The following is a 15,621-nucleotide window of genomic DNA, read 5'->3' as shown; positions in this document are numbered from 1 at the left end:
ATCTGTGTGTCCTGTGAACATCAATTAAGCAGGAGATAAACTAGCATCACTATTAGGTAGTGTTTACACTAGAAAGCTGACCTGGTGCGTTGTGCCAGTTTACACATCAATGCTTTAGCATGGCTGCACTAGCCATCACATCAATTCATGTTCTGAGCCCAGCATCCACGTTCGTGCTGTTCTAAACCATTTTAGCTGCAACGCCCACTGGGTACCTATCCCATAGTTCTTGGCACAACTCCCAGAAGCAATGACTTCTGCGAGATTCTGAAATGCTACCAAGGCACTATGGGACAGGAGCTGGAGAACTATCTTTGAATCATTTCATTGCCATCAATGCTAGCAGTAAGCCAGTGCAGTCTGAAATGGTTCTGATTAAACTGGCGTTCTGCTGAAAGCAATTCCAATTTGAGTGGTACCTATTCTGCAGGCAAGCCCTAAGGAGGAGTAGTTGGTGTGGACACAAGGTATTTTAGAAGCATGCTGAAGGGACCAAGCAGATTTTAGCGCTGTAAATGTCTAGTGTGGAAAAGACTTTAGCCCAAGTGACAGATTAGGAGGAAGCCTCCCATATTGTAGAACCCAGCACGCCCCAGACAGACTCCTGAACTCAGATCCTGAAGTGACCTAAATGCCAAAGTCTGAGAACTCAAAACCTTGTAACATGCACTTAGGGTTGGAAACCAGATGGGTGAGGACAGCAACCCCTTCCCCTGCTTCTAAACAGGTATGGATGGGCAGGACAAACCTTTGACTACAAGAAAACCAGGAAGAGCATGTACTTCATTACACTGGAAAGACCTCTCCGATCTTACAAAAGTCCCTGCCTTCAAGTCGGGAGCAGCCACAGTGCAGAGAGCTGAGGCCTACCTGTAATGTTGGTTGACAGCCAGGTGCAGGCCTTCTCAGTAGCCAGTCCCACCGCAATGTCCTCTGCACTGTTCAAAACCTTTGGAATGGATAAGCAGCAGCGTTACAGTTACTGCCATTCACAGGACAGCCCTGCCCTGCTGGGCAGGGAGAGACAAAGGAACAAACTCTCTAGGGAAAAGCCTTTATTTCAACATACATCGTGTTCAGAGTCAATATGTGCGTCTCTTGATAAACTCAAATGGGACGAGGCTGCTGTCATGGAAACTGGGTTCTCAAATGACCAAAAGGGTCCCTTTACACACATTCTCTATGTGAAGCCCATTGACTCAGGCAGTATTTGGTGCTAAGATGTATTATATTAATGTATAATTAATGTAATATAAATTATGATTAATGAATCACATTAATCGTAACGGGAGTTAACTGTGAAGTCAAACGATAATGATGTGAACAACAGTTAACCACTATTTTGCTGCTGGATCATTTTGACAGAAATGCCCAGTTAACCTGGGCAGGCATGAGGCTCAGAGTGATTTTACACCCATGTGTCAGTAAATTCGACCATCCTATCATGGAGGAGTTTAAAAGTGGCAGCAATGGCGATACAGGGATACCGATCAGGACTGAAAGGCAAGGCCTTTAATAGACATGGTACATACTGCTGCTGACGTCTCTTCTGGCAGCAGCACTCTCACAGCCTCAGGCCCTTTCAACCTGCAAAATCTGCAAAGAAAAAATGGCAAAGAAAATATACTGTTGTGTCAGCTAAAGCTCTAGGGCCGGGTTCTCAAACTTGATTGCACTGAGGCGCGCCCCTCTCCCCCCTCCCCCCCCCCCCGGCCTTCTGACAACAAAAATTACTACACGACCCCTAGAGGAGGGACCGAAGCCTGAGCCTGCATGAGCCCCGCTGCCCTGGGTTGGGTGGCCAAAGCCAAAGCCCAAGGGCTTCAGTCTCAGGCAGCTGGGCTGTATCCCGAGTTTCGCCACCCAAGGCCGAAGCCCTCTGGCTTCGGCCCTAGCCCCAGCAAGTCTAAGCCAGCCATGAGGTCCTGACCCACAGTTTGGGATCCACTGCTCTAGGGTGACAGTCAGAAATGTCCCTGCAGGGACTTCCACCTGCTGTGTTACATTTCACCACTTGAACATCATAGTGGGTCCCACAACCAGACAGAACCAAGTCAGCAAAGTTTTAATTATAGGCTCCTGCCATAGGCAGTTGAGCTGTAACACCCAGGATTCCTTCCTTCCTCTCCCAAAAGAGGGGAAAATACAATGACTTGAGCTTAAGTCAGTTTAGAGCTGAAGGCGGCTAGGGTACACAGGACTGTATCCTCCTCAATTCCTTTCCAGGAACAGGATGCATCTGAAGGGAAACTGAGCTGAGGTTACAGGGATGCAGCTAAACACACCAGCATGTCTAAAGCAGAGGTTGGGGGTTTTAAAAATACTGGTTTAATCTCAAAGCCTGCACATCATTAAGGACTCTACAATGAAAAGGAAGAGAAATGACTAATTTAAGTAGCTTCTCCTGCTTACTCTCTGCCTTTGTGGAGAGCCTGCGCCCCTTCCTCGTACAGCTGAGCACACACCTCGTCCAGCAGTTTGCTATGATTAGCATCCTCTTCCTTTACCTTATCCTGCAGCATGACCTCTGCCCTTTTGACCAGCTCTGCTACTAGCGTTGCCCTGTTACAAGCCAATGGGACAACAGAAAGAACAAGCCAGGAAATCAGCATATAGCCCTTATATCCTGCTTCCAGAGGGGCACCATTTTCCTTTAGATCACAGATGAAAAAACACAGATTAAAAACGCCATCACGTTATTTTATTAATCTAACACCTCCCCCCTCCCCATGAGAGAGTCTTATCATCCCAGGCTCATTGGAACTCATTGCCACAGGATGTTGTTGAGGCCAAAAACTGAGATTCAAAAAGGGAGTGTAGGTTTCTATGGCTAACAGGAATATCTAGAGTTCTCAGTTATAGCTAACAAATTTTGGAAGGGCCTAAGCCAATCTCTAACTATTAGGGTTTACAATGAGACCCAACATGAGGGGTAGATTATCCCCCATCTGCCTACTGTGACGTGTCTTGAATCTTCCTCTGAAGCATCTGGTGCTAGCCACTATCAGAGATATGACACCAGGCTAGAAGGACTACAGGCCTGATCCAACATGGCAATTTTTATGTTTCCATGTTCACTCCAAGCAGACATAATCCAAAGTGACAAGGGATACACAGCTTTCCCCTGAAGATGTTCACAGAAACACCCTAAGACACTAAGCTCTTTTGAGAGCGCTAGAGCAGACAGGACTTCAGGCAGCCAGTCACCAGCACCCTGCCTAGACTAGCACTCAGATTAGTTTCCACCAGGAACTCGCAGTACTGAACTCAACAGGCAACTGGACACCCAAACCCTTGGCCTCAGAGATCAAAACCCAACAGGCAAGCAGGGATTTTCAGAGGTGCCCAACCCAGCACTTACTTGATGTGCTTAACACAGTTGGATCCCACCCTCTCTGCCACAAATTCCACTGTTCTCTGCAGGGATGGAGGCTGGTTGTGGAAGAAGGCCTGCTCCAGCTCCTCCTGCTCGAGAGGAAGAACAAGTGCTACAAACAGACCAGGGCACTCCACACCAATCCTCCCCTTTGCACTACAGGAATAAACAGGCCCAGGAAACATTGGCTTTGTTGTGTACTGTACACAGTAAAGGCACAAAACTTGTCTATACTAGAGCATTTTATGACCACAACCCCGGCACACCCTGTAAAATGCTCATGTCCTATCTTCCGCTCACCTTTTAGCCCAAAGCTTATTCCTTTTGACTTGTGAGAAACTGCAAAACAATTGACTGATAAAGGGGGAAAAAGAGAAAGGAAAAACATGGATAGCTCTGTCCATTCTGAGAGCAGCACCTTTTCACAGCAGGCTGCAACTGGGAGCACTGTATGACAATGAGACATTCCCAGGTGGTCTTACTTTATCCCCTTTAATTATAGGATGGACAACACTGTACCACACACAGAACTCTCATATGTCCTACCATGGTTATAGGGGAGTCAGAGCAGTGTAAAAAGAAAGTCAGAGGTACACGCCAGAAAGAAGAGGCAGGAAAAAAGACTGGGTATATAAGAATCAGCTGTGCGTTTGACAGGAAAGGCTTGTGTATTCAGGTTCTCTAGAATTTAGAGACCACCCAGTATCAGTGCTGGAAGATTTAACAAGCAGACAGTATATATAACTGTTATATAACTTATAACTGTTAAGCAAGAGATTCTCTGCTGCCTATGCTTGTGTTGTCCCCCCCACATCCCCCCAACTATAGTTTTATGCTAACACTGTGCATCCTGCCCTCTTGTGAACACTCCCTCCCTTTGCATATCTGCTGTGAAAAGCCACTTCACCATGCTCTGAGCTATTTCATTATGTGGAAACAGAGTGGATCCCTAACTTGTGCAAGGAGTTAGTACACAGCTCCTCAGGTTCTCTCTACCTGCAATTTCTGCTGTGTGACACAAGGTTTAGGTGCCAAGGACTCTGCAGCAGTTGGGGTTATTTTCCTTATAAAGCCACCATTCTTTGCTCCACTGCCAGCCACAAAGGAAGCCAGCAGCTTCCGTAGTTCACCTGTAAAGAGAAAAAACAGGTGTGAAGAGTAGTCCCCCACATATACAGTCCTGACAGTGGGTAACAGAGCCAGACGTGCAGAGAGAAATTCACTGAACCAGGTTCTGCAATAGGAAAGGAGACTAAGTTCGCGATCTGAGGAGAGGCCAGCGCAATCCCAATATCCCACACAGGGTGGTGAGGAAAGCAGGCCGCAAGCCTCTACCCTTGCAGGGCAGCAAGGCACCCCCAGAAGCTGCACTCCCAGCAGGAAGCAGGAAGGCAGCACAGTGCTTCCCAACATTCAACAGTGACCTTTCAGAAGGATTAGGGAGTACTGACTCGGACAAGGTTTTCACGACAATCCCGCCCAGTCCTCCTCAGACCGCCGGATGGAAAGTGGCAGCTCTGCAAGGGCCACCAAGGTTGTGGGTGAATCAAGGACCCTTGGCACTCTGGTGTGGTTACCAAGAGAATGCCAGAGGTGAGCTCAGTGCGGGGGATTTCAACCCTTCAAATTGTGATGCACATTTCTCATGTAAGAATCATTGCACTGACTGTACAGCCTTCCCTGCAGCCACATACACAGCAGTGTAGCCCCAGGAGGTAAAGCCTCCCCCTTTCATCTTCAAAGCCAGCGCTGGCCCTCCACAATGCTAAGGTGGGCACCTCCGTTGTATGAGTGCACAGCCACCAGGAGGCAGTCTCTCAAGGAAACAATGACTGAGAGTCACTAGCAATCCCGACAGCACAAGCTTGACAGTATATGATGTCAAGGTACAAAGGGATCCCTCCCCTCTGCCTTCAGTAAGTGTCAGCCTAGAGACCAGGGTAGTGTCACAATCCAAACCCTTCCCGTTTAAACGCAGCATGGGGCAGCCTGGCACTCCCCCATTCAAGTCTGACTTTCCATGGATAGCAAGGCTCCCCCTCTCCTGTGAATCACTAACTCTACACAGCCAGAACAGTCAATCTGCAGCCTCCCTGTCCCCTGATAGGTACTTCTATCAATTGTTGTTGGAGTATCCATGACTTGGTCTTTTCATCAAGGTCAGAGTTATGATATTCAAGGTTGTGGGAAGGGGTAAGAAAGATGACCTGACTCATGGGACCAAAGAATGCTGGCACGAACATCAATACAATACTCACCAAGGAAGGGACAGCAGGTATAAAGTAACTGCTGATCCACCAAAGGCACAGAATCCTGGTAAAGGAAGAAAAGGAAGCTGAAGGACAGAACAGCTGCAAAAGGGCATCATCTTTAGAGGATTAGAAATCCCTTACGTATCACGCAGATGTCTCAGGGCACCTTACCCCCCAACAGTGGAGCTAATCACAATCCAGATCAAGTGCTTCTGAAGAGAGACATGAACTTTGAATACCCACAGAGCTCATTCCTGCCCTCAAATGTGCAGTGAACAGTGCTGCATTCCAAAAAGATCTGCCATTGCTTGAGCTTTAGTCCTGATCCCTGTCAAAACCCCACTGAGAGTGGATGGCTGTAAAAAGGGATTAGGGACCCCAGCGGAGGCGTGCTGTCCTGACTGCCGCTGACTGGGGGAGGAGCCCAAACTAGGAGGAGGGTAAAGAATACACAACTATTAAAAATTAAAGCTCTACTACTGCTTCCATCCAGACTCACCGAATCAGTCTACTTGACTTTAGACTCTGACCTATGGAGTTACAGGACCACACATACCCCCACCGCCATATTATCACCTGGCACAGCCAAGCAGGGTGGGGATCAAGGGAGGGCCTAGCATCCCATCACTGCAGGCAGTGTATATTGTACATATTTAGGAAAGGCTGCAATGGAGTTCTGCATCTCCCTTCTGCCATTGGAGGCGCGACTGGCACATACTGCACGGTAACAAGATACTCTCATACAGTGGTGAGACAGGCTGGAGGCTCCCACAGACAGCAAGGGAGGTGGGATCTGAAAACTGCCTATTTGTTGGCTTGAATTATTTTTTATCCTCTGAAGTGGTTTTGGTTCAGGTGCTAATTACCCTTTGCCAGGCCAGGTGGATTGTAGGGAAGCCCAATACAGCAGACTTCTTTAAAAAAAGATCTGAGTCACCTATTTCTGGTTTCTGTTCTGTCATCACTCCTAGCACCTGTGTAACTCTCACACAGACACTGCACTGTGGATAGCCTATCAACAGTAGATCAGAGTCTGTAAATAAACATGCTTGTGTGCCCTAGAAAGGCCTAATCTCCTTGGCAAAGCACCCCCAGTTCATACTGTCCATGCTTTCTCCAGTTTAGAGTCATATTGGCAGTTTACCAAAAGCCCTGAGGGGTAATTTGCATAAAACAAGCTGATTGCAGCTGCCTGTGTTTTTAATATTGAAGTCCAGCCCATGGAGACTACAGGTCCCAGCATAAAATGCAATCTGACCAGTTGGACAAGTTGAAGCATTGCCTGCTGGAGCCTATAGCGTCTTTGTTCGACACATTTGCACTGAAGATAAGCCATTAAACACAATGCTGAAGTCCACAGGCTGCACTTGGCCTGCAGGTCACCCATGCCTCAGTCAGTCAATCAGCAGCAAATATTAAAGCAGCTACTTTTACACAAACTTACCAAAGCCTGAGCAGATGTCATAGTGTCCCTCATCAACCCCTCCTGTTTGACTTCACTGCTGAAGAACAACTCCTCTGGGACTGAGGGAACCTGGAACACAAACACTCAATAGTTGCCATGCACCGGCAGTCAGTGAGTGAAATACAGTCCCAGCTACAGGGGTGGGACAGTCTTTCAATGTTCTAAAAAATATATCCTGCCACTAAATCTTCCATACTCTGCCAGACCCACCACGCCACAGGTAGCTTCTTTCTATAAGTCAAGAGTTTATTACCCTACATTTCACATATCCCAACCTCCCACCGAAAAACTTTCATATCCCTCACCAAGCTTCAGGGGTCTCTCACTCCCACTAAAATAGGGATCATTCTCCCAGCTGAGGACAGAATGGGACTCCCTTTGGAGTCTCAATGCCATTTCTTAATCAGCTGGACAAGTTCTCTGTTGATGAATACAAAACACTGCCACCTCCCCAGAGCATTCAGCACACGTGCAAGACAATTTCCAATTTCAGTGGGAACTAATGTGTGCACTTGTAACAGTCAAAGCCCTTTGCTCTTGAGGAAAAGTGCTATATGGTTTAATGAAGATGAGATCTATAGAAATAAACTAGGGAATTATACAGGAGTGTCTTCCATATCACATCACACGATCCACTGTCTACAGCCAAGCCCTAAGATACAACCGAATTTGCTCCAACCCTTCAGACAGAGGCAAACACATACAAGATCTTTATCAAGCATTCTTAAAACTACAATACCCACCTGGGGAAGTGAGGAAACAGATTGACAGAGCGAGACGGGTACCCCAAAATCACCTATTACAGGACAGGCCCAACAAGGAAAATAACAGAACACCACTGGCCATCACATATAGCCCCCAGCTAAAACCTCTCGAACGCATTATCAATGATTTACAATCTATCCTGGAAAACAATCCCTCACTCTCACAGACCTTGGGAGGCAGGCCAGTCCTCGCTTACAGACAACCCCCCAACCTGAAGCAAATACTCACCAGCAACTACACACTACACCACAGAAACACCAACCCAGGAACCAATCCCTGTAGCAAACCTCATTGCCTACTCTGTTCCCATATCTACTCTGGCAACACCATCAGAGGACCCAACCACATCAACCATCAAGGGCTCATTCACCTGTACGTGTACTAATGTGATATATGCCATTATGTGCCAGCAATGCCTCTGCCATGTACACTGGCCAAACCGGACAGTCTCTACGTAAAAGAATAAATGGACACAAATCGGACATCAGGAAGGGTAACATACAAAAGCCAGTAGGTGAACACTTCAATCTCCCTGGTCATTCTAACACAGATTTAAAAGTCACTATTCTTGAACAAAAAAACTTCAGAAACAAACTTCAAAGAGAAACAGCAGAACTAAAATTAATTTGCAAATTTAACACCATTAATTTGGGCTTGAATGGGGACTGGGAGTGGCTGGTTCATTACAAAAGCAGCTTTGCCTCTCCTGGAATTAACACCTTCTCATCTATTATTGGGAGTGGACTACAGCCACCCTGATTGAATTGGCCCCGTCAACACTGGTTCTCCACTTGTGAAGTACTCCCTTCTCTTCATGTGTCATTATATAATGCCTGCATCTATAACTTTCACTCCATGCATCTGAAGTGAGGTTTTTTACCCACAAAAGCTTATGCACAAATAAAACTCCAACAAAGAAAATAACAGAACACCACTAGCTGTCACCTTCAGCCCCCAACTAAAACCTCTCCAGCGCATCAGAGATCTACAACCTATCCTGAAAGATGATCCTTTACTCTCACAGATCTTGGGAGACAGACCTGTCCTCGCTTACAGACAACCCCCCAACCTAAAGCAAATACTCACCAGCAACCACACATCACTGAACAAAACCACTAACCCAGGAACCTATCCTTGTAACAAACCCCGATGCCAACTCTGTCCACATATCTATTCAAGTGACATCATCATAGGACCTAATCACATCAGCCATACCATCAGGGGCTCGTTCACCTGCACATCTACCAATGTGATATATGCCATCATGTGCCAGCAATGCCCCTCTGCCATGTACATTGGCCAAACCGGACAGTCTCTACGCAAAAGAATTAATGGACACAAATCTGACATCAGGAATCAAAATACTCAAAAACCAGTGGGAGAACACTTTAACCTGTCTGGTCATTCAGTGACAGACCTGCGGGTGGCTATATTACAACAGAAAAACTTCAAAAACAGACTCCAACGAGAGACTGCTGAGCTAGAATTGATATGCAAACTAGACACAATCAACTCCGGTTTGAATAAGGACTGGGAATGGCTGAGCCATTACAAACATTGAATCTATCTCCCCTTGTAAGTATTCTCACACTTCTTAACTGTCTGTACTGGGCTAGCTTGATTATCACTTCAAAAGTTTTTTTTCCTCTTAATTAATTGGCCTCTCAGAGTTGGTAAGACAACTCCCACCTGTTTATGCTCTCTGTATGTGTGTATATATATCTCCTCAATATATGTTCCATTCTATATGCATCCGAAGAAGTGGGCTGTAGTCCACGAAAGCTTATGCTCTAATAAATTTGTTAGTCTCTAAGGTGCCACAAGTACTCCTGTTCTTCTTTTTACAAATAAAACTGTTAGTCTTTAAGGTACCACCGGACTCCTTGTTGTTTTTACACGAGTGTTAAACTCTCTACAGAAAGGATCTCATGTTTATTTTAGCTCACTTTATCTCATTTTCAATTGTTTTCTATTAACTTCTATCACACTTTTCCTCCAGCCATTTACATTTCCAGCTACTGTACCTGAAAAAGCCAGCCCAGCACTGCAAGTATCAGTAGCTTGTTTAGGAAACTCATCTCCTTATCTTCAGAAAGAACCAGGCATCTGCCATGGAGAAAGGGCAGTAGAAGAGACCATTAAAACTCAGCTGCATTAATAAAAAAATATTCTCGCTATACTATAACTTGTCTCCATGCTCTCCATTTCCTTGACCTGTTCCCTGCCTTGTCTACCTTAAAGCTCAGGCTCTTTTGAGCAGGGAAGGTGTCTTAGCTTGTGCATGAGGAGGTGGGGGTGTATAAAGTGCATTGTACATTTGGTCTGCAGCAGACAGTTTGGTGACCTGAGGACATGCTACAAATCCCATCTCTTTGCATTGTTTTTTATGGAGGGGAGAAGAACTGAGAATATTTGGGCAGTGGGGAACTTTGCGGAGGGACTTAAGTTTATATTTTGCAGCTGCACACGGCTTGAAGACACATGGGAAGTTGTATATATTTGGTCAAACTCTGTATTTTAATCAAGTGTCAAAGGTTCCCAGAGCTTGTGATGGACTCCTCTTAACATAGTATAAAATCAAAAGAAATACAAGTGATTTACAGCTGTAACAGGGACAGAAGAATTAAGCGATTTTTATAATGGTCCCACCTGAGGGCAAGCATGCAGCCTCACAGCCACCATTTTGGAAGAAGAGTGGGACATGATTATCATAGCAAAGAAATGTTCTCAAGCAGGTGCAGGCATCCTTGCTCAGTCTCTCACCTGTACAGCTGCAGCAGGAGGGAAAATACCCTCCCGTAGTAGTCAAGGAATGGAGCAAAATGATCCACAAGGGAGAGGAACTCTACAACCCAAGGAACGGTAAGGATAGTACGTCGGTTCAAGATAGATCGTCTCAGGAGCTTCAATACATCCAGTACAGGCAGGGTCTTGATGGGGAACACACATTAAGTCAACTTAAAGTAGTCTGAAGCTAACTTTTCACACTTACTTTAAAAAGAAAAATCTACATCTACCTTATGGTTTTTCTTTCCATGATTTAACTTTTTGTACAATTAAGTGGTAACAAAATGGCTAGGGTTTATATCTCTGTAACTTCCAGTCGCTGGAGATCTATATAAATTAAATAACCTGCTAGTAATAGCTAATGGAGATCCCACTGTAGCTTTGAGAAGATGGTCTTCTGGCTAGAACCCTGACCCGGTATCAGGAGATCTGGGTTCAATTCTTACAGACAATAAAAGGCAATTTGAATCTGGTTTGACATATTAGTGGAAGTATTTAGCAGAGGGCTGAGACACTCCTGAAAGTGTTTCTGGCAGTAGAACCTGACACAATGCAAAGGAAGTCTTTCCAGTGTATTCAGGTCTTCGATACAATGGCCATGATTCAACAGCATCATCAAGAAGTTCAGCACTGCACCACTTACTAACACCTCCCTCTTCCCTATCTCATACGCTCTTCTTCACCCAACAGGACACACACATAGGAGACAGGGCACAGCACAGTGTGGAATGTCATTTTGGAGTCTGTTCCACCTCACGAAATGATGCTGCCAGAGGCAGCAGAGTAATATCTGCCTCATCTGGGGCAAAGGAAACTTACTTGCCAAGCAAAAGCACAGGCTGGTTCTCCAGCAGGTTACTTACTTGGTTCCTTAATGCCACTGCAGACTCCTGCAAGTCTCTGCTCGGTGGTTCCACTGTTTGGTATGGCAGGAAAACAAGAAATCCTAGAAATTTTGCCAGGAGCCGGAGAGTCATCAGGGCCGCAGTGAAACGCTTTTTTTCATTCTGAAATGGAGAGAAGGAAAACTGGTCAGGGACAACACCACACCAAACTGGGAGGCAGTTATCTACCAGAGTTCTTTTCTTCCTGCATGGGAAATGCCTGCCAGCTTCATCCTCCCCACCACTCTCTGAAAAACTTTCCCCCCTACAACACAGAGAAGGGCACTCTGCAATATTCAAGTCTCCTTCAAAAGCGGAGTTCAACAATCAAGTGTTTACAGGACCTGGCCCTTCTCTTCAAAGCCCTGCATGGACAGAGGCTGAGCTATGTGACCTCATGTCTCTCTACTTTTCTCCATGGTAGATGGGTTCCACAAAAATGTTTCCACTGACAGAGTCCAGGTTTCAGTTTAAGAGCGTTTTCAGCAGAGGACCCTCAATTGTGAAGCTCACTACTACAAGAGATGAACCTGAGCCCACCTCTTCCAGCCTTCAAAGTCTCACCTCTTCCAGCAGGCATTCCCTTAATCACATTGCAATACAGCCCCAGAAACATGCTCTGGGGACATGCCACTTAGATCTACAAAAGCACCTTAGAATTGAGTGCAAGTAGAGCCCTGGCTCCTCCTCCAGAGAGACCAGTGCAGTACATTTAATCAGTATAAATGTAACTAGATATTGTGGTGATGGGTACATTTAAATTACATACATAAATGGCTGTACACAGCTCCTGTCTTCACTGTTGCACTGGCTACTCAGGGGATAGTCCCATTACTGCCATAAGCAACAAATGAATCCAAGATCTTTTTCTTAAAAAAAGAAAGAAAGCAAGAAGCTGCTCAAACAGTCATACTTCCATATTAAATTACTAATCTTAACCTGATATTCCTGCACTCCTCCATCTCTGGCAATGAAGCAAGAGCAATCAGCACATAGCCAACATCAGCTGAGTAGCAGCTGCATATCTCTGAGAATTGAGAGAGCCGTTTCATTCTGAAAAGTGACTTGGTGAAGATGGCAGCCTGGGGTCCTACGTGTGTTCTGTCTCAGTGACTCCAGACTGTTTGCTCATCACAGAAGCTGCCGGCACCACAAACACATCCTAGGATCTCAGCTAAACTAAATTTGTGGCTTGTGCAACATGATCATCAAAGATCCTGCTGGCCATATTCTGCCCTCTGTTAGACCTGTGCAACCCTCAGGATTTTAGTGGAGTTGCACAGGTATAACTAGGCAAAATTTGAGAACAATGGGATTGCACAGTTAGCCTTACAAACATAGGTATGCTAGCTCTACAGGGTTAACATGATTTTTTTTTAAATGTTAAAAGTTACTTTATTTGTACTGCAGTCAGACCATCACTCAACACACAGTGAACAGACCTGCTAAGACGTCTTTTAAAACACAAAACTTGACCCTTTTCAGAATAGAACCACATTTTAAGAGTTGCTAAACATCAAAAGGTGCCATAGTTCGCATAGCTACACCTGTGACCATAACTGAGCACATGTAAATGGTAGCAGGATAGAGAGGCAAAGTTAAAGTGGCTACTGGAACCTTGGGGGAGAATTTCTTATCTTCCAAACATACTGATGTAACTTAAAAAAAATATTCTAAAATACTATTTAAAGAGGATAATAATTGCAACTATAACTGAATTTTAAACAAGTCTTATTATTATTTATATCACTGTAGCAACTAGGAAACCCTCGTCATGAACCAGCTCTTGGACTGATCCAATGAACAAGTTCTTAGTAGGTGTCTGGAACATATTACTTACCTGTTCATCCATATCTGCCTCCCCATCACTAGGTTCATGCTCTACCAAAGTAAGGCCATCCAGCTCGAGTATCTTTAGACACAGGCTATCCATCAGGTGCTGGTTGAACTGGTAGCTTCAGCAAAAGATGAAAGTCAGACTGAAAATAGCAGTGGAATCTCAACTAACATTTAAGCCTTAATCACTGAAGTGGGGGACGGGCTGATACAAAACATCAATTTGTTTAAGGGAGGAACTCCAAGTGCATTGTGTGGCCAAGAATAGCACTGTCTAACAGCCAGACAGAGCCTGGGCAGACTCCATACAAGTCTCGCCACACAGCTCTGTCAGTGCACTAACCAACCTCAACATTGACTAACCACCTTTTCCATTCTAATCTTGGGCCTCTCTGGAACAGAGACTCCCCTTATTCTCCAACAGCGTGCTAGTTCTAATGCTGTGGCTAAACATTTACAGATGAGACTGTGAGGGCCCTAAACTCATTTCAGTTGCAGTCTACGGGAGATCTGAATCTATGCCGTGGAACATGAAAGGCTAACCATAGAACAGCCCCATACTCCATGGCAGGGCACTGACCACCACCCTGTAAGGAACACTTCAGCTGTGCAGAGCTCCTGCTGTTCACTGTTGCATCACCTCGTGGTATTAGGGAACCATGACCCCCTCTGGCAAGACATTCAGTTTGATTCTGTAGCAAGCTAACTAGGAACTAGCCTGATGTAGCTCTTAGGAGAGGAAGATGGATTGTGCCAGTGGATACAAGAGCAACTTGGTAACTACACCAGCCAGGAGTACTTAATGGACAGTGCAAATGGCAACCTTCTTCAGAGTTTGAAAATGTCCCCACTTGGGCTCCACTGTCCCAAAGAGCTGGAGTTCCAAGACCAGTTTCTGAGTTGACTCCCCAACTGCAGCACAAACCAGTGGTATTAGCCAACAACCATCCAAACTTAGCCGAGGCATAAGCAGTGATATGCAGCTAACCTTCCTGCACTGAGAATGAAGTCCCTGAAGAACTGCTGGCACCCTGGGAAGGCAGGGGGCGGGCAGGGCCCTCTGATGCTCTGAGGAACGACAAATCTCTCCTGTAGCCTCTTCAGCCGGCTCAGATTATCGGAACCCAGCATATTAAGGACATCCTGGTCTGGGGTATCTCCCCAACTTGTGCCACCACCAATAGGACCTTTACACATCTTCAGGAGGGGGAAAAAGGAGGGAGATGGGAAATTTATAAGATTTTCTTTTATCTTGGATATTTTGCTCCACCCACACTCTGCCCCATAAAAAGACTTTTGGTGTAGGAGCTTTCTAACCAATGCAAGGAACTGGATGTTGCTCCCTATAGAGCCCATGAATGCTACCTCCTTCAGCCAATCAAGGGAGGGGAGAACATATGGAAAAGCGTACAAGGCCAACACATGCTACCCTCCCAGCCGAGTAGTCTCAGGAATGGAATCCAGATCCCACACATTAACACTAGGACCATAGGCTGCTGGGCCAGCCTGCCTTCCTATTACACAGAGAATATAAATGCCCTGGATAACTGTACAACCGGCATGAACCAGAGTTCAGTCTTCCACGGTTTAGCCTACCGCTCAGGGATCAGGACTATTTAAAACTGTGCTATTTCTCACTGTCATCTACTGCATGTTCCTGGACCAGACTCTGTGGGGCTCCCCAGTGCTTCACAGATTTTAAGTATTACTTGCAGTGGCTCATCCACACAGAGAGCTACAGCTCAGCACTCAAAGGAAGAGGTCTTCAAGCCCTCAGAACTAATCAGGTACCTAGGCACCTCAAGGATGCAACTTTAAATCCTGGCACCACACTGAGACGTAAACTCCTTAAAATACGGTATGACGAGGTTAACATTTATTGCATCTCAATAATTCTAAACTGAACCTGCTCAAGTTTACAAAGGAAAATAATTTTACAACTGCCAACCCTGTAAACTCACCCTGGGCTCTAAGAGTCAAGTTAGATTCCTTCCTGCTCAGGTATCACAAATCACACAGGGCCAGCAGGCCAAGTCCTGGTCAGTTACACTCATACCTCATTGCAGACAAAACATTTTCAACTTAAGTCTTCAGTTACACCTATGAAACCCTACGGTCTTCAATAGGAATGCAAAGATGTAACTGAGGAAGAAATCTGGCCTTGCAATTGGAACTTGTTAACTAACACCTTTTTTGATGACCCCAGTCTCTTAGCTATGATGGTTCTGCAAGGCTAACAGAAGTAGAGAGCAGTAA

At 45.6% G+C, this 15,621-nt stretch overlaps 1 protein-coding gene across 7 annotated transcripts in view; it reads right to left on the bottom strand.

Annotated features, from left to right (window-relative positions):
- CDAN1 (codanin 1) overlaps positions 1-15,621 on the bottom strand; it is a 67,545-nt gene that overhangs the window by 33,222 nt on the left and 18,702 nt on the right. For all 7 annotated transcript variants that reach the window (XR_010601061.1, XM_065595345.1, XM_065595344.1 and 4 more), the window contains 12 exons: positions 14,354-14,562; positions 13,370-13,484; positions 11,509-11,652; positions 10,622-10,788; positions 9,883-9,964; positions 7,073-7,162; positions 5,635-5,689; positions 4,373-4,506; positions 3,362-3,465; positions 2,413-2,562; positions 1,533-1,596; positions 871-949 (listed from right to left, as the gene is read on the bottom strand). Coding sequence is in view for 6 of the 7 variants with exons in the window: in XM_065595345.1 (XP_065451417.1) it covers positions 871-949; positions 1,533-1,596; positions 2,413-2,562; positions 3,362-3,465; positions 4,373-4,506; positions 5,635-5,689; positions 7,073-7,162; positions 9,883-9,964; positions 10,622-10,788; positions 11,509-11,652; positions 13,370-13,484; positions 14,354-14,562 (1,393 nt within the window). In the remaining variant the exon portion in view is untranslated. The remainder of the gene's footprint in view (positions 1-870; positions 950-1,532; positions 1,597-2,412; positions 2,563-3,361; positions 3,466-4,372; positions 4,507-5,634; positions 5,690-7,072; positions 7,163-9,882; positions 9,965-10,621; positions 10,789-11,508; positions 11,653-13,369; positions 13,485-14,353; positions 14,563-15,621) is intronic.

This window comes from Chrysemys picta, chromosome 4 (assembly GCF_011386835.1).
Source record: "Chrysemys picta bellii isolate R12L10 chromosome 4, ASM1138683v2, whole genome shotgun sequence".
Classification (NCBI taxonomy): Eukaryota; Metazoa; Chordata; order Testudines; family Emydidae; genus Chrysemys; species Chrysemys picta.
Note: the sequence above shows the minus strand (reverse complement) of the source record. Positions and strands in the feature narration are given on the sequence as shown.